The sequence below is a fragment of the Carassius gibelio genome, chromosome B9, assembly GCF_023724105.1.
Source record: "Carassius gibelio isolate Cgi1373 ecotype wild population from Czech Republic chromosome B9, carGib1.2-hapl.c, whole genome shotgun sequence".
Classification (NCBI taxonomy): domain Eukaryota; kingdom Metazoa; phylum Chordata; class Actinopteri; order Cypriniformes; family Cyprinidae; genus Carassius; species Carassius gibelio.
Window position 1 is genome coordinate 28,598,114 of NC_068404.1, and position 19,963 is coordinate 28,618,076.

Below are 19,963 nucleotides of genomic sequence, written 5' to 3' on the forward strand. Positions count from 1 at the left end.
TAAAATGTTAAAAAGGTTTACATTTTGAGCTTTCTGGAGCAAGATCAATAAATACTATTCATTACATTAATATCTGTGCTTTTATCCCAGATGACATTGCATTCAAGGGATCAATATGGGCTTCAAATTCAATAATTCCTTTAAAATAAATAAATACAAACAAAAAAATGTAATACAAATGTTTTATAAAATTAATAAACAAATGTATTAAACACGTGAATAATTAATAAGTAATTAAAATATTTATAAATAAAAAGCAGAATTTATTTTTAACCAAAAAGTAACTTTTTTAAAATAATAAATAGTACATTAAATAAACAATGCAAGCATCACTATTGTTATGACTCATAATTACAAGGTTAGTGGTCAGAAACAGTGCTTTAAGTGGGCCTGTATGCACAGGTACTCAGTACCGGCACTTCCAAATATAGCTCTTGAGTGTACTGCCACCTCCCTGTGCGCCCAGAACCTGCTTTAATAGAGGTTTTAATCCTTTGCCTTCACTGCAGCTTTTCAGAGCGCCCTTCACAATGCACGCTTCCTAATTCTTCCTAGTTCGGAGTATGGAGCGTGAATCATTTGAACCAGTTCGGGAGTTCGGAGCAGGTTCGCGAATCATTTGAGTCAGATCGGGAGTTCGGAGCGGGTTCGCGAATCATTTCAGTCAGTTCGGAAGTTCGTGTCGGGTTCGCGAATCATTTGAGTCAGTTTGGGGATCGCGGATCATTTGAGTCAGTTTGGGAGTTCGGAGCGAGATCGCGAATCATTTGAGTCAGTTCGGGAGTTCGGAGCATAGACAGCGGGTTCGTGAATCATTGAGTCAATTTGCGGGTTCGCGAATCATTTGAATCAGTTCGGGAGTTCGTAGCGGGTTCGCGAATCATTTGAGTCAGTTTGGGGATCGCGAATCATTTGAGTCAGTTTGGGAGTTCGGAGCGGGATCGCGAATCATTTGAGTCAGTCCGGGAGTTCGGAGCATAGACAGCGGGTTCGCGAATCATTGAGTCAATTTGGGGATCGCAAATCATTTGAATCAGTTCGGGAGTTCGGAGCGGCTTCGCGGATCATTTGAATCAATTCGAGAGTTCGTAGCGGGTTCGCGAGTCATTTGAGTCAGTTTGGGGATCGCGAATCATTTGAATCAGGTCGGGAGTTCGAAGTGGGATCGCGAATCATTTGAATCAGTTCTGGAGTTCGTAGCGGGTTCGCAAATCATTTGAGTCAGTTTGAATGCAGTAGCTCTTTCTAAGGGTATTTTTTCAAAATCCTTTTGCACATTTTATTTATGTTCAGTAGTTATTTCTAGCTCAAGCAAATCCACAAACTAATAAAAGGATTTATTATTAAGGTCGCCTGCTGACTGCTGTATATAAAACCCCTTCAATATAGTTGTTGTTACCTCAGGGGATGAGGGGAGTCATAAAAAAAAAAGAAAAAAAAAAAAATATATATATATATATATATATATATATATATATATATATATATATATTTGGCTATAATAGAGTACCGGCACCTCTTTTGGGCCACTTAAAGCACTGGTCAGAAAAAACCCATAACCTTAACTTTAGCATAACTTATCACCAAATTTTAGTTCTACTTACACAAATGACTCAAATCACGTGCTTTAGTGAAGAGAGTGTGTTGTTATTTTACTGAGTTATGCATTTAGCGCAAAAACTGTTGAATGAAAACGTGTCCAATTTGCTTTAGCAGCAACATAGCACTAAATAAAGTCTAGTTATTTTCACAGACTGATTATACTCAGACATTCTAGAAAACACTTTCTGTCAGATGCAGACTGTGTGTCATTTATTATTTGAGCTCAGGGGACTGACCCCAGCCCTATAACGAAATGTTCAAAGCTCACACGTATGAATTTATGTGGAAATGAACCAAGGTGAAAAATCCACCAACATATAGTACCCTATAAGCCACAAGCAGATCAAAAACTTCCTGTTTCTCATCAGCGCTGGGTAAAGTGATCTACAGCGAGTTACAGCAATCTTAGACATGATGTGCAGTGAAAACCCTAGAAACTATGAATTGCTTTGCTGCTCTCAAAACATGAATTAGTTATAGCATTTATAATAACCTGTTTTTACATTATATTATTTTATCATTTTCAGTTGCAAGCAACCATAGATAGAAAAGCTACAGCAGTCAGCATTTGAAAGTGGATCAAAAAAAGTTAATCAAAGTTGTCCTAAGAAAAGAATGCATGCAGAGTGACATATTTGACAAATATTTATTAGATACACTGTAATAAATCATTATTACGACATGAATCAATAAAACATGAATCAGTAAATGTTTAATTTTACTTAGTTTCTTCTAAAAAACATTAAAATATTTTATCTGACATGACCTGTAGTCACAATGCCACTTGTAAGAACTTGTAATATTTTTTATATATTAAATATCTCTGTAAAAAATAGGAATATAATAAAGAATAATAAAGAATATAAAAACAAACAAATATGCATCCCATCTGCATATGCACTAGTTCAACAAGCTGCTTTAACAAAAGAATATAAAAAATATAAAATGATAGTTATATTGAAAATAACTTCTACATATAGTTTTTTTTTTATTGCTAACTTGCATCACCTGTCACTCTGTTTTTCATCAGTTACAAGATCAAACAAGATAAAAGTTTCTTCACACAAATGCAACAAACCTTCTCTACACAAAAATGCAAACTCGCACAACACAAGCTCACAAACTAAAGGGACATTCACACAGAACTTTTTATTCTTTACTCAATGTGTTGACATCATTTTAACTTAAACAGGAAGACAGGGCAGGACATATCAAGTAAACCCGCCCCTTTTTAACCTTTTAACTGTCACCCCCATTTTTTAACATACACGTGAAAGTACACTATTCACACTTAAATTGTTATAATTCATAAACGCTTTTGAATACAGACCAAAGGTTGGTCTCTTTTTAAAGAAGACAATCTGCAGATTATTGCAGAAGTGAAATCATTTAAAAAAATGAAAGCATAAAAAAGTTATTGAAGTAATAAGTTATTATTTAAATTTACTGTAAATACATTTATTATTTTATTTTTATTATATTTTATATAAAATAAATATTTTATAAAATATGTTTTAATCCAAAATTTCTATAAAATTAAAGCCATATGTCTAAATAAGTTGTGTTCCAAATTTGAAGTTGATATAAAAAAAATGTAGGTTCATATGCAATTCTGTTTAGGTGTTATACCACAAAAAGCCACCGGGGGCCATTGAAACTCCATTGAATTTTTTGGATGCATTTGTTTGTCACAAATGTATCAATTTCTCTCTCAATATTATGTCTATGACAAAATAACCACCAAATATGGAATCTTGAGACTCAGACCTTTCCAACGATATGTATTTTGTCAAGATTATGAAAAATTTTGATTCTAAAAGACCGTAATATATTTGGAATATGACCCCTCCCGCTGAGGGGGAGGAGCACGCTAAAAGATTTTAAAGTATGATTTCCATGGTAACGCAGTGTCTGATTTCAAAATGGTTTTCATAAGATGAATTTGGAGTATATAAGCTTTCAAATGATATATAATTTATGATGATTACTAAAACATGTGATAGGGAAAAAGGAACCGGAGTAGATTTTTTGTGACAAAGGTCAGAACTCCTGTTATGATGTATATGTTTTGAGGTGCACTCTTTTTATAAATTAATCTTTTACTGTTCCTTCCTAATTTTTAACAACAAAACATGGTCAAATATCTATTTAGGACTCTTAGACCTTTCCAATGATATATAGTTTGACATGATTAGATTAGGATATAATTGTAATATATTTAAGTAAATTTAGGCGTCCCGTATACGGGACGGTGACATTTAACAGGTTAAAATAGCCAATTTTATTTATATCACAGCTTGGGCTAGAGCCACTGTAATTGGTAAAGCCAAATTCTACAGTGTATGACAGCCACAATCTCATCCATATTGATACAAAATATTACATTCTGTGTATAATTCAAATGGGTTTGATATGTTTTATGGTCTGAGCCGACTCGGACATATGATCCGCTCAGTGCTATCATTTTGTTAGACTTTTTCTGCCCCAACAGAAAGCAAAGTTATACCTGAATCCTTCCCTATCCCCATTCACCATACAGAAAACAGAAAATCTTTGAATAAATGACAGATTTCAGCTTCAACTTTTCAACAATTTTGATTTCATGGGGACTTTAAAAAGTGTAGAGCAGAATTCCTCCTCCAACATGTTTCGTTAAATAAAACTACTACTTGCTACTGTAAACAAAACCTTGAAGCGCTTGCCCCGCCTCTGGGGTCTTCTGATTGGTCGACTGTTTTGGAACTGACACTCATGAGCAGCGCTGTGTGTAAAAGTTTAAACTTGACACAGCGTCTAAATGCAATCGTCTAGAGCGTTTACATAGAAAACAATGGAAAAGTGGCACATGGGAGTGGAAAAACGCATTCTGTGTGAACAGCCCCTACGCTGAAAAAGAGATTAATTTAATTTACAATTGATTTTTTTTAAGTGGTTGGAATCCATTTATTTTAGCTAAATTTAAATAAACAAATGTAGTTGACTAACTTTACAAATTTGTTAAAAAAATAGCTTTTAGCTTTTAATTTAGTATCTTTTTTCAGTGTACAGTAAGTGTGCATTGTTGTGTTTCTTGAGTGGTGTTATCCATACACACTTCATAATGAGTTTATATACTTGTGTAGATTGTTTCTGTGGTCAAACAGATCTCAAAGCACCGTGAGCTCTGGGCTCTTCTGCCGCTTTGTGTCAGCAATGACAGCAATGCACCCCTGAAAAAGAGAGAGTTGATTAATGTCAAACACTTGTTTTTTTGTATGATTGTGCTTCAATAAACAGTCAAGGAGATAATTAGGCCTGAAGATTTAAAGTATTTGAATTCCATTTAAAATTTCCATACAAAATGTATACAAATTTGGTACCAAAAAATGTATTTGACACTTTGACCTGAGCATGTTTTGTTATGTACCTTTCAATCAAAGTCATCTGACATTATTAAGATAAAAGTTTTTGACTGTTTAACGTCATATTTTATTACCATTTTCTAAATAGCGAATAATCTGTGATAATTTGAGAAACATTGAAGGGCTCAGAATAATATATATATATATATATATATATATATATATATATATATATATATATATATATATATATTGAAAAAAAACAAAAAAAACGTATTAAAACTGATTCTAAATTTGAATAAAAATGATAAGAGTATCTCAAAGATAATAAACTAACACTGGATTACAGAATTTTTATAAAGAATTACACATATTAATTAAAGCTGGGAATAATATAAGGACTTTTCAGTCCTTTTCAGTTAATTTAATTCTCATAATATATTTAAAACTCTCATAATTAAAAAATTTATTGAAATTGTAACAAATAATTATAGTATTTTTTTGTAATATGTTTAATTTTGGTTGACTTAAAACAGAAATACTGTATTAAAGTAAACAATTATAATTAAAAATCATTTAAATACATAAAAATAATGAGAATAACATTTTTAAATGTCCATAACTGTTATTGAAATAATAACACAATGCAAAAAAATACAACAATAATGTTGTAATACTTATATTAATTATAATATAGTATATAATGTCCATTTTATAATAATATTTAATATTAATAATTAGTAAATTTTAAATGTGATGGTTTTGTGCAACTGAAAGAATAAGTATATATAGGCAGTTACAGTAAAATATGTTGACTTAAAACTAAACCAGTGACATGGTAATTGAAGTCAATCTACTTGAAAGCAAGAAAAAAAAAACCATACCACTGTTTATGGCAGAAGACGAGCAAAAAGCCCTATAAGCCAGAACCAGATCGACTCTAAAGAGAAACGCAACTGCACACAGTAATATGAGCAGAACCACCAGACCAACACCGATCCAGTAATAACTTTCATTCCGACTCACTGGAGAGAGGAAGACCAGAAAGCAGGTTAGAAAAGAGGAGACTTTTACTAATAATGTACAAGAGTAAAAGATGAACTAGAGCTCACCAGGAATAAGCAAGACATTTCCAGAATCTGAACCTCTTGGGTGCATAACGACACAGGTGAAATTAGTGTATAAATGTTCTTCTGTGACTTCTGGGATGTATAGAGTAGACAGCATATAGTCCCGCTCCCCCTCTTTCACACTGATGAAAAGAGACATGCAGAAGCAAAGTGATTGGACATCATCAAAAACATCTTGATCTATATATATTCATATACATACATACATTCATATTATATTATACATATATTAATGACGTAAAATGATTAAACATGATTAATCGCATCCAAAATACATTTTTATTTATATATGTGTGCATATACTTTGTATATTAAAGGAGCTATGTGGAGGTTTTTAACTTAAAAAAATCTTTGAGATAGAGTTTTCATTTGTACATGTATGAGCCAACCATGATGTAAAAAAAAGAATGACACCTCGACTGTCCACCACGGTTGCCTCTATCAGCCTGTAGGCTCAATTGTGTGTGGAGGAGTCGGGCCCGAATTGGTGCGAAAATTCACAAAATGTGACGTCATGTGCGTTCTTGTCTACTTGGGCTTACAACCATAGACAGTAAAAGAAATGGACACAGCGACCCCATTGGAACTCAATTGAGACAAATGAAGCCCAGTTTTAGCGTTTTTTAGCAAACGAAGCTTGACGACGTCAGCAACCTGTCTGACAGATGTAAATCTTCTAAGCGGCTGTGTGTGCAAACTGCCCTCGTTAATCTTGCAGAAACGGCGAGCTTGAGCGGGGAGTTCTTTGTCGTGAGTGAGCAGGAGTAAGTATTCTGATTAATTATTTTGTATAGTATTTTAAAATGTAACGCCAGTACGCCATATTAAGTTAATTGCCTGCGAGCTTCTCCACCTGTCTGTACGGAAATGCGACAGAGAGACGAGTGGTTATGAAGCAAACGCTAGCCTATTTTTTATAAAAAACGTTTATACGGGGCCATAATGTAACATAGAAGGTAATGGAGCCCTTTATACATTTTCGTGTATCTTTAGAAATAAATAATGGACAAACAGAGTCTTTAAACGCCTCAGATGTAAAGTTATTCGCTGTCAAAGTGACGCCAAAATGAATGGGAGTCAATGGGAATGCTAACGCAAGTGAAGTTCTGCTAAAAGATGGCAGCCCCCACCCGACTTCAACTTCCGGTCGAGTTCCTTGCCCCTTGCTTACAACCGTACGGCACGCCAGCCATTATAGTAAGCAGCGGCAATAGTGTTTTCAAATGGACTCTGCGGATGGAAAGAAGCGACCAGCCTCCAGCACAATTCAGACACCCACGGACGCTCCTCGAAGTAAAAAAAAAAAAGAGCCTGCTCCTCTGCGCACTGAGAACGAGACTGGCTGCAGTTCCTCTAACGGCCAATGGTGTCAGTAACGGTTAGACATTTCAGATCCTACGGAATGCTCCTTTAATTATGAATATATAAATACAGACAGGCATGTATATATTTGAAAATATTTACATCTATTTACATGTAATATATACTGTGACGCGTGTCCCGGGCTCTCATCAGCGTCGCCCTGGAAACAGAGCAGGCACACCTGCACCTGCTCATTACGGGCTGAGCGGTCACACCTGCAGCCCATCAGGGATACTACTGAATACTAATACTATAGAAAAGCACTAAAGGTTTTTCAGTTAGAGTATTTTCAGTTGATTTTCATATAAAAGCACAGCTATGGCATATGACACAGCGCTATCCACATGGCTATTGCTCCTATAACAGCTAATATTTATCATATCTTTTGTCTTTGTTATATTTTTGGTTGTTATATTTCTCACAGATTTCTGCTCGTTCTAAATCAGATACAGATAAAGTAGTACAGTAAAGATTTAATTCATATTAATTCATTAGTGAGAGCGATTGCGTGTGTGAATTAATTCTACCTGGCAGTATCCCTCTACTAGTAGTGAAGCTGTGGGATTTAGTTATTAAGAAGCAGATGCTTAAACTTTTCCGTTTCTAAGCTATTTATTTAGAAATCACAGAACAGTGTTGACTTTACATTTCTGCACATGATTCTGTGCGTGTGATGTACACACAATACTGTCTGTAGCCTATGTGAGTGCATTACAGTGCAGCAGCGCATTAGATTAGAAAAGCGATTAACTTACCTGCACAATACACTGTTTAAAACATGCATTCTCCTATTCAATTTTGAGCATCCAGTAATTTCATCACACGTCTTGTGGAGTGCTTTCAGAGTATGCATTTATTTGTCATTTTAAATGATGGAAACGGAGCGTAAATGTGTAAGTCCTTCAAAGATTTCTTATCCTGTTGCGCCCTCTATAGGACCTCTATAGCGACTAATCGACATCAAGCTTAAAGCGTCATGGTAGACTATTCGATTAATTATTGAAACAGCTAATGTGGATAGATGTACAGTTTGTATGCATAAGGAGTGAATGGCATATGTACTTACATACTTCTGTTGTAGTCCAGTTTGAGATTTTTTAAGCCAGTATCCCAGTAAATAACAGTTTCTCTATTGTCGTTCTTCCCAATAAGAGCTTTGCAGTTCAGAGTGTAACTTTCACCTGTAATAACACACGGAGGTGGACTTACCCATTAGGCAAAGGTAGGCAATTGCTGTGGGCCCACAAATACCAAGAGCCCCCTAAAATGTTTTTCATAAACTAGATGTGCATTAAGCACTGACACATAAACGGTTGCTTTTTACAGTGTTTATCACCACGACAGCTGTCTGTGTGTCTAAGTTGAACACACTTCTCGTGTACCCTGCTTATAGGAAATGAAAACATCATGTATCCTAATCTGTATTAAAATATTGTATGACAGTGTGTATCATATGTTTATTGTTTTAAATGCCACTTACTTATCAAGGACCCAATTAGAGTATGCATACGCAGTTTCTTGTTTGGTTGATATAATTTTTAGGTGTGTAAATGTAAAATTTGGCGTTAAAATAACTAAAATAAGTTGAGAATTAGGCAGCCTTTGGCACACAGGCGTACGCTGGTAACTCTTCAGTGGACTTTCCTCCTCAACATAGGCTATATTTTTCTCATTCTCACTAATTCACAACATTTTTACATGAATGAATGAATAAAGGGAACCAGCTGTCTTCAGAAAAGTTGTTGACATTTTTATTTTATCGGATAAAAAAGCATTTATGAGCGGCGTTGCTTTGAAACACTATTTCTGATTTTCCATGTCAACAATGTGAAAATCCACCAACATAACCCCATGCTTTAAATTAATTTCATAATTTATACGTCCAACTTATCTCTACTGTGTCTCAATTGTGATGTTTATCATTTTATAATCTCTTTTGATTTTGTGAAAACTGCTTTTTGGTGAAAACTGGTCGATTGCTTTTTTTGTGGTTGACAGCATGAAAGAAAGCCATTATAACATGTACATGAAAAATAAAAATAAAAATTGGACACAAGTGTTGGGCACCACTGTGCAAGCAGCAAGCATCACAACAAAAAAGGAGCCTCAAGACTGATCTAGGTAACTGTGAGCAACTGAGAGCCCGATTCCTGTATTTTGCCTGGAATCCCCAAATAATAAAATTCACCCCTGATGACATGAACGTTACTGTGCTCTTCACACACATACTGCACATGCTCATTTACATCAGGCTTGATCAGAACTGAAATTCCAATTCATTTGTCGAATTTAGGGCTAGTTTCCCCCCAAAATGCAAATGTACTCCCCCTCAGGCCATCCAAGATGTAGTTTGTTTCTTCATCAAATTTAAAGCGTGTTTAACTTACTTTTGCTTTCAGCCCAGGGATACATTTTATAATCCCATAATCCATAATAGGGCTGGGCGATATGGAGCAAAAAATATATCTCGATATATTTTGCTATATCTCGATATACGATATATATCTCGATATCTTTACAGGAAAAATAACCCCCAAAAAACTACTGCAAAAACAAATATGGCAAATATTACATGTTAAGGGGCCTATGAAACATTTTATTTTTTTCTTCACCATATGTTTTATTGTTACCTAATTCTGTGTGCATAAATGCATAAAAACAACTTAATTAGTTAAAAAAAATTCTTAAAATAGCCTTATGTGAAATGTTTTTTTCCCTTCAGAAATTCTGTGTATTTACATTTTACTGATTATCAAATGAAGGCATAGAACATTCATTTAATTTATCTTTTAATTATTTAAAATTAAGCAAACTTTATTTTTTTGGTAAACAAAGGGGATTTACTATTAAAAATAAAACATGGGAGAAATGTTGTGTGATTATTCCTTATAAAATTATGTTCGTTTCATTTTAATAGTAGTAGTAGTGGGCTATCTACATTCTGCTGTACAATAGTAATAGATTTCTGTCAAATACTTTTATTTTTTTCAATTACTTTACAGTTCTGTGTATGTGATACCACAGTCTATGATGTGATATGAGCTAATCTTACTCAAATCAAACGGTCAGATGCTCATGAAGTGACTCTCAGTGCAGTTCTGGAGATGTTTCTCATGTGTTCACGTCTTTATTTAGAGAGAGGAAAGACAATGTAATCAGCGAGAGCGTTATGCGAGCTTCCGTGTTTAATGAATGAAGACGCGCTTCTGCTCCATTCGTTGACACAGACACGCAGAACATGCAGGATTCATATTTAAATAGACTTTTCCGGGTTAATATTTGCAGATATTAGTCCATTTCGCGATTTGATGTAAGTGCATTACCGACTTTTGATTAATTCATTTAAAATTTGACCAATTCCGTGACATTCCGCGTTAAACTGTAGATTCCATTTTTATGACTGGATTCCGCGATTCCGTCCGCGTTTCATTGGGCCCAACAGTAGACATCTGCCTGCCGTTCGCCCTATGCCTTAAAACTGAAGTATCTCCATATAATGGAGCCAGTTGTCTTTTTTTTTTTTTTTGACTAGTTCTCTACACGCGAGGTGAGAGGGGACAAAAGCAAGGAGGCGGGGGGCGAGCACAGCACAGGGAAGGCAAAAAAGCAAAGTGGCGGAATCAGAATATAAACAATATATCGATATATACGATATGTCAAAATCCATATCGTGTTTAAAAAATATCTCGATATATTTTAAATATCGAGATATCGCCCACCCCTAATCCATAATAATGCTTCCTTCAGTGAAAAAGTCCAAATCCTGGTTTCTCTCTCATCACAATCCAGACACACACACATTTATATATAACTATTTCGGCTTGTAAATGATGCCAGAATTGTGCAGATTTCTCTCCTGATTCAGACCAGAGGACTTTTTCACTGAAGGAAGCATTAATATAGATTATGGACTCGTATCTTTGACTGAAGCAACAGTTTAAAGTTAAAAACATTTTTACAAACACAGTTTTTGTCTTTTCAAGAGATTAACTGATGGACTGGAGTGCTGTGGATTATTGTGATGTTTTTATCAGACTCTCATTCTGACGGCACCCATTCACTGCAGAGCATCCATTGATGAGACACTGATGCAATGCTACATTTCTCCAAATCTGATGAAGAAACAACCTCATCCTGATCTTGGCCTGAGGGGGAGCAAACTGTTTCCATCTTTGGTTAACTATTCTTTTAAAACACATATAAATGAATTAAGAACTGAATGCACACAAACATCATTAGAAGGGATTAAATGACACAAATTACAATATCATCATCATTATCATTAACACTCACCAAGTTTTACTTTTTGTGTTTCTTCTTTTGGGTAGATGATTTCAGGCTTTGTCACCACTGTTAACGAAACACATTTATTGCATTATTGATAGAAGCACAGAAACTCTCTTAATCTCAACATTTTCACTTATATATATATATATATATATATATATATATATATATATATATATATATATATATATATATATATATATATATATATATATTTTTTTTTTTTTTTTTTTTAAGTTTTACTTGTTTAAAAATGAAAATTGAAAATAGGAAAAGCAACTAACTGAAATAAAATGTGTGTGTGTGTGAACCATTATGGCTAAATAAGACAGAAAGATACCTTTTATCTTGAACCTTATGGTACTGGACATACTTTATGTTCCCTCAAGAGTGTATTATAATAGTAGACTAAGCTAATAGGCATGCAACTCACTATAGGATTTGAAACAGAGCCTCTAGAATCATTTTAGATTTCAAATAGTAATTTACCATAATCCTTAGATTGGCTGTAGATTTCTGTAGTCTGGGCAGCAGAGTAATGCTGCCCTCCAAAAGTAAAGCTCACAAAGCATGTATAGAGTCCAATCATGTCTTTGGATCTGTTTATCGGTAAAACCTTACTGTTTGTCACATTGAGTGGGTGGCAGTTCTAAAGAGAGAGAAAAACAAACCATTTAGCAGTCAAAACAATTACAATGTACTCTACATGTACAGACATGCATGGATTTAGCAGTGCTTATGTTTAAATGGGAAAGTGAAAGTGCTCTAAGTTTTTTTTTTTTTTTTATAAGAATATGAAAAACAAGAAAAGAAGAGGTAAGTGCTAGTATTAGTTGGTTAAGTGCTGGGGAAAAAGAGGAGTCTTTACATGTTTTAGAAAATGAGTCCAAACAGCTGATAAAAACATCACAATAATCCCCAAATAATCCACTCCAGCCCATCAGTTATGTCTTGCGAAGACAAAAGAAATAAATCCATCATTTTGTTTTTAACCTTAAACTGTTGCTCCCAGCTAAAGTATAAGTCCACAATCCATAATAACGCTTCCTCCAGTAAAACAAAGTCATATCCTGTTGTCTCTCACATCAAAATCCAGCCACATTTGTTTAGAGCTGTTTAGGCTTGTAAACAGTGCTTTATCTGTGCAGATTTCTCTCCTGATTCAGACCAGATGACTTTTTCATTTGAAGGAAGCATTATTGTGGTTAGAGGACTCATGTTTTAAACAGAAACAATGATTTGAAGTTAAGACGTCTTAATGATGGGTCATGGATTTGTTTCTTAAAAACATTCAGCTTTTGGCTTCTCCAGATGTTAACTGGTGGACTGGAGCGCTGTGAATTATTGTGATGGTTTTATCAGCTGTTCTGACTCTTATTCTGACGGCACCCATTCACTGCAGAGCATCCATTGATGAGACACTGATACAATGCTAAATTTTTCCAAATCTGATGAAGAAACAAGCTCATCTACATCTTGGATGGCCCGAGGATGAGGGCATTTTCAGCTAATTTTCATTGTTTTGCATAAACATGTTGGTCCTATGCAGTAGTGATTGAGTTCAGATCCGTTTATGATTGTGTCTTACATTTCTCCAGGTCACTTGAGCTTGAGGGTCTATCTCAAAGATGTGAGGAAGCAAACAAGTGATTTCCTTTGTTCTCGTTATTTCATCTTTTCTGTTAAACCTGGGGCATGTTTTATTTTCAACGGAGACATTAAATATTGTTGTCCAGGTTTCATCGCCATTTCTGCCATATAGAACAACAGGTGGGATGAAAGAATGGCAATGAGGGTATACTGAACAGAAAACATACAATGCAAAGGTGCTTTTCATAATAGTGAGTTTGAAGCATTTATATATAATGCATTTATGTATGTTGTAATACATTATATATTTTGATAAATAATTGTAACCAAAGATGTAATTCATTAAAATATGTTCTTGTTACATGTTTTAATACATTATATTTTCTGAAAGTGAAATAATTAACAGATAAGTATTATTATAACTATGATAATAAATAGCAATGAGATCATGCAATGTCTTAATTGCAAAATGAATGCATTAAAAATACTTTTTTCATGGTACAATACTGAAATGTTTCATAACTTCCATCCTAGTGAAAACAAAACTGCTTAAACGGCTTATTCTGAACAGATTGATTGATGGTTTAACCATCTGAACTTAAAGATGCTGTATGTAGGATTTTGACTCTACTAAAGCATACAAATACCATACGTTTGCAGATATTTAAGAAACATGCTAGTTGCATGCATAGCGGAAAACACAGTATATTGATTTTCATTTATCATCAAGTGCACTCGTTCCTGTTTGTGTCATCAATCTGGCAACCTGTGTGAGCATCAAGTCTCAGGAGGAGGGGTCGGGTGAAAAAAAAACTTTTTTTGACTGCAATACCTAGTTCAACCACACAGTGTATATCCTACATACAGCACTATGAAGGTGTCATGAAGATTTGCATGTGCAGGGTAATATTTAAAGGCTGAAGTGTACATAATGTAAGCATAAATTAAATTTGCAAATCTTTATGACGTCATTTTACCTTCATACAACAGCTTAAAACATCAATGCCGACTATTCAGTGTTCATTCATCAATGTCAATATAGAAACAAGAGGAGGAGATTAATGCTAAGAGAGTGTTAAAATAATTACATTCTATTTTGAACGACCAAGTGAGCATTTTCAACATTCTAATTGGACCTTATTGGGACAAAACTAAACAACTTTGTGAATTGCATCATACCTGGTGAGACAGGAGTAGGATCCGCTGTGAGAGAGGTCAGCAGGTAGAAACCATAGCGCGCCTCCCTGAATGTTTATTCCACTGATGCCTTCCAGCCTCTGATCAGGAACACGGCTCCAGCTCACATTCTGTGTTTCACTGCACTCAAGCTTAAATGCGAGACCAGCACTGGTGGTATAAGTCTTGAGCTCTGTGTATTGCGTCTCACTCCCTTGAAGAGGAAACAATTAAATACATTTTGCTAGTATGGGACTAATTACTGTTTTAATGCATGAACCAAATTTTACGGCTTGTCATTAAATTCACCGTTTAGTGACAACAACTTGTAATTTAAATATATATATATAAATCAGGGTAAGAGCAAATGCAGGTCAATATGTTAGCAATATGTTAGTCTTCTGTATAATCTACTGTATAAGACAGTATGCCTGACAAATCTCTTATTTAGAAGATATAACTTTCAAAGCTTGCAGTTCGTCACTTCCGCAACAAAGGAACTACGATTTATTGACATCACTTTGTATTTCATCTTCTCATCAGATCTTCTGACTAATCAAATGCTCTCTAGAATCTAAAGCACCTGCCCACTAAACTATAAACACACACTGAAATGCTAGCTGAGATCGGTCACTTGCTCAGTGTAGTATTTCCTGCACATTGAATGGTACTTAGTGAGCAATGTAGGTGATAAGGAACGATTCAGACAGAGTAAATATGCTTTCAATTGGGGCAAATGAGGTCTGGTTCTTATGGATATCCTCAAACTAATTTATTGGCTGATCGACTACTTAGCAAACTCTGACTTTTGTAGCTTCTGAAATGTATAAAAACAGCATTGAAAGGAAAGTAAAATGTTAGCATGATTTTAGACGCAGTTATTATTTTTGCAGACATATCGCTCTCTCATAATTCTGCCCCATAAAAAAAAGGAAAGGAAAAAAAACTCTGCCAGGAATAAAGAATGGAATCAAAAAGTCCTGTAAGAGCGACGTCTTTCAACAATCCATGAGAAATTTGGTGATTTGTGTGTTTTCCAGCATGATGGAGCACCATGTCATACAGCTAGAGCGATAAAGAAGTGGCTCGAAGATCATTACATTGAAATTTTGGATCCATGGCCGGGCAACTCCCCAGATCTCAATCCCATAGAGAACCTGTGGTCAGTCCTCAAAGGTGAGTGGACAGACAAGCAGAAGCCCACAATTTGTGATCAACTCCAAAAACTAAGGCAAGAATGGATTGCCATGAGTCAGAATTTGGCCCAGAAACTAATATCCAGAATGCCAGAGCAAATTGCAGAGGTTATGAAGAACAAGGGCCAACACTGTAAATATTGACCAACTGTATTGTTTTAGTTAATAAAAGCAATTAAAACCTATGATATGCTTATCATTGTTTTTCAGTAAACTACAGAAACACGTGGAAAAATTATCTACAAATACTGAAGCACAAAATTGATGTCACTTTCAAAACTGGCCATGACTGTATATATTAATATAGACAGTGCACATGCGAATTAAGCCCAAAAATCGACGTTGAAAATTTGTCTTTGTTTGGTCGGTCGGATTTGGTCAAAATATAGTCGACGTTTAACATCCATCTGATTTAGTCCAAATTTAGCCCAAAATTAGATGTAGAAAACTGGACTTTTGGTCCATCTAATGTAGTCAAAAATTAGCAGATTTTTTTTTTCCGGACCACATAGTAAATAATATAAATATAGCTAGTGAAGAAATAAATAAGACATCTGACATATCTGAAGCACTGTTAAATATATTTTGAAAATACTTGACTTCTACATGTTTTAATGGGTGCACGTGCTGAACTGGAGCAGAGGAAGTCACAATGGAAAAGCAGCTGAAAACTGTGTGACGATCGTGTTCAGTGACACACAGGAGAGAGTAGATCCAATCGCAGATGTTCTTTATTAAAGGGTAATCCAAATCGTGGTCGAAAACACAAGCCAAGGTCAAAATCAAAAAGACAGTTCAAAACAAATAAACAAAGCAAAGGGACAGGAAAGGGAAGTGGAAAACAAGGGGTCTCGAAGGACGAGAAGACAATCAAGAATCTCGGAGGACGAGAAGACTGGAAACACGAAAGGTAAGGACTCCATACAGACGACATGAAAAGACTGGTAAATTTAGGGAGGCTAATGACAATTAAGTGAAGGCACCTCGTGCAATTAGCAGGAGTGCAATTACTGTGATGACCGGACAAGACTAATGGATTACTTGTGGCTACGGTGAAGTGCCTAAGGGGAAGTGAGCCCACTAGTGGACACCCAGGGAAACAGGACACCCAGGGAAACTGGACAGCGTGACATTACCCCCTCTTCCACGGAGCAGCTGCCAGATGCTCCACCCGACCCCAATAGAAGACCAAAAACACAAAGAGACCCGGAGGGAGGTGAAGCGGCGGAGGACCAGGGGGAGGTACTGAGGGCCAGTTAAATGGGGAAAACAGAGACAAGAGGACCAGGTAAAAATGGGTAAACAGAAGCAAGACGACCAAGTAAAATGGGGAAACAGAGACAAGAGAAGTACAACACAAAACAAGGAGTCCAGGAGGGAGGTGGACCGGTGGAGGATCAAGGGGAGGGATGGAGGGCCAGGTCCAAGAGGGAAACAGAAAGAAAGACACAGACAAGAAACCCAGGAGGGAGGTGGACCGGTGGAGGATCAGGGGGAGGGACGGAGGGCCAGGTCCATAGTTGGAAAACAGACAGAAGACAAAAAACAAAACAAAAAATACCAAGTCCAGGAAGGACATAGCTTGACGCCCACCAGGGCGGAGCAGAAGACCACTACATCCGTGCTCTCAGAACAGCAGCCCCCCAGGGCAGAGAAGAAGACCACCAGAGGCGAGGAGAGACTCTGGTAGTTCAGCAGAGACGTGAAATGGTTCTGGTAGTTCATCAGACACGTGGGGAGGCTCTGGTAGTTCATCAGACACGTGGAGAGGCTCTGGTAGTTCCACAGAGAAGTAACGAGACTCTGGTAATCCCATGGTGGTTATCCTGGATTGCAAAAGATCGGTGCTGACTTGACTCTGCTCATGAAGATTATTTGTGACTTGCATTTGTTCATGAAGATCATTGGTGACTTGAATTTGTTTCATAACGATCACTGGTGACTTGAATTCTCCCATGAAGACCCCAGTGACTTGACTCTGTCCTTGAAGGTCAATGGTGACTAGCCCTGACTCTGGAGGGTCCACTGGAACCTGACTCGACTCTGGAGGGTCTACTGGAACCTGACTCGACTCTGGAGGGTCCACTGGAACCTGACTCGACTCTGGAGGGTCCACTGGAACCTGACTCGACTCTGGAGGGTCCACTGGAACCTGACTCGACTCTGGAGGGTCCACTGGAACCTGACTCGACTCTGGAGGGTCCACTGGAACCTGACTCGACTCTGGAGGGTCCACTGGAACCTGACTCGACTCTGGAGGGTCCACTGGAACCTGACTCGACTCTGGAGGGTCCACTGGAACCTGACTCGACTCTGGAGGGTCCACTGGAACCTGACTCGACTCTGGAGGGTCCACTGGAACCTGACTCGACTCTGGAGGGTCCACTGGAACCTGACTCGACTCTGGAGGGTCCACTGGAACCTGACTCGACTCTGGAGGGTCCACTGGAACCTGACTCGACTCTGGAGGGTCCACTGGAACCTGACTCGACTCTGGAGGGTCCACTGGAACCTGACTCGACTCTGGAGGGTCCACTGGAACCTGACTCGACTCTGGAGGGTCCACTGGAACCTGACTCGACTCTGGATGTCAGGTATTGGTAAGGGAGGAACTCAGGTGCAGACAGGGATTCTCAAACAAAGGGTTTATTACAAAAAGGGGAAAACAAAACCCACGAGGGGGAAAACACGGAGCAAGGTAAAGACTAAATAACTAAAACAGGACTGGACTAACAAGATAAACAAGGACTCTAAATACTAACTATAAACAAACACTCACGGTAATACAAACACTTCTTTAAGGAACAATCACAGAGTGGAACAATCACAGGTACAAATCTCAATGACAATGAACCGACGCAAGACAGAGCACACTAGGAGATCTAAATAGGGGTACTAATCAAGACACGACAGGTGTTACAGATAGGACAATCAAGACACGACTAGGTTAACAAGGGGGGCGGGGCAAGGGAACGAGACAACACAAGCACATGGCCCAAAGACAAGGCCATGCGCTTGTACACAAAACAAGGGTCTGTCATGATCCTGCCTCAAGACTAGGAAAAATCAAGGACACGAGGGCAGGATCATGACACTGGAGGGTCCACTGGAACCTGACTCGACTCTGGAGGGTCCACTGGAACCTGACTCGACTCTGGAGGGTCCACTGGAACCTGACTCGACTCTGGAGGGTCCACTGGAACCTGACTCGACTCTGGAGGGTCCACTGGAACCTGACTCGACTCTGTATAGATCAGAGATCAGGCAGGAGATCTTTTGGTGCTCTTGAGGGAACCCATTCATCTAAAGTGAATGTTAAATCAAACATTTATCACTCACCTTCATGTTGTTCCAAGCCAGACTTTTACTCATTTTTGGAGCAAAAATTTAGAACTTTTTAATGAAATCTGAGAATTTTTTTTTTAAATCTATTTATAAAATAACACATTCATGAGAGCACTATGAAGCATAAGTGTTTTTTTGGCGTGAGAGATGGCCATCACATGGTACTTTTGTAAAAATAAGTTGGGGATACATAATTTCTGAATATTGTTCTTTTAAAAAAATATCTTCATTTATGTTCTGCACAAAAGGGTCTTATGGGTTTGGAGCAACATGAAGGTAAGTAATTAAAGACAGAATTTACATGTTTGGTTGTTCTATTGTGGTTATAATTGGTCACTGTTTCCAAGATTTATGGTCTTGAAAAATTATGTTTATACAGAAATGATGGATTTATTTTAGGGCAGTCACTTTTAGTTAGAAAATCGATTGCAAAATCGATCGGACCAACCGAAAAAAGTTTTGAAAATGAAAATAGGGAATCGATTTTAACCAAATATAGATGTAACAAAACTCACAAACAAGCAGAAAAAGAAAATAAAGAATTCCGAAAGTGCAGTATGTGTTGCGAAAGCTAGACAGAAAATACCAGTAATTTTGCATGCCTATAAGACCCAGTGACGTCGAAAGCAACCATGCTGCTTTCACACCAAACGTGAATAGAGCATCTGGCATGAATGATTTCAATGTTAAGTCTCTCGCGGCACGGTAGACGCGAATTCGCCTCATTCGTGCATCTAGTTACAGGAGATTCTGAGTTATGAAAAGGACCATTGCAAGCTGACAGCGATACCCCCACCTTGCGCGGCTGTACCTGAGTGTCCCTGGGACATCAGTGCAGTTGGAGCGCGTCTTCTCAACAGCTGGACATACAGTGAATAAAAAACGCTCTACTTTGGACACCAAAAATGTTGATTGACTTGTTTTCCTGTCCAAT

General features: G+C 37.0%; 1 protein-coding gene across 13 annotated transcripts in view; it reads right to left on the reverse strand.

The window, feature by feature from the left end:
• Positions 1–2,234: 2,234 nt before the first annotated feature.
• Positions 2,235–19,963, reverse strand: part of LOC127965580 (interleukin-1 receptor type 2-like) — a 69,362-nt gene continuing 51,633 nt past the window's right edge. For 2 of the 13 annotated variants that reach the window (XM_052566421.1, XM_052566420.1), the window contains 10 exons: positions 18,798–18,928; positions 17,747–18,256; positions 14,492–14,702; positions 13,311–13,473; positions 12,212–12,371; positions 11,729–11,785; positions 8,502–8,616; positions 6,056–6,195; positions 5,828–5,968; positions 2,235–4,811 (listed from right to left, as the gene is read on the reverse strand). In XM_052566421.1, coding sequence (XP_052422381.1) covers positions 4,789–4,811; positions 5,828–5,968; positions 6,056–6,195; positions 8,502–8,616; positions 11,729–11,785; positions 12,212–12,371; positions 13,311–13,473; positions 14,492–14,702; positions 17,747–18,256; positions 18,798–18,928 — 1,651 coding nt within the window. In that variant the 3' untranslated portion in view covers positions 2,235–4,788. Of the gene's footprint in view, positions 4,812–5,827; positions 5,969–6,055; positions 6,196–8,501; positions 8,617–11,728; positions 11,786–12,211; positions 12,372–13,310; positions 13,474–14,491; positions 14,703–17,746; positions 18,268–18,797; positions 18,929–19,963 lie in introns of all 13 variants that reach the window. The other 11 variants (XM_052566424.1, XM_052566423.1, XM_052566422.1 and 8 more) reach the window with 11 other exon arrangements.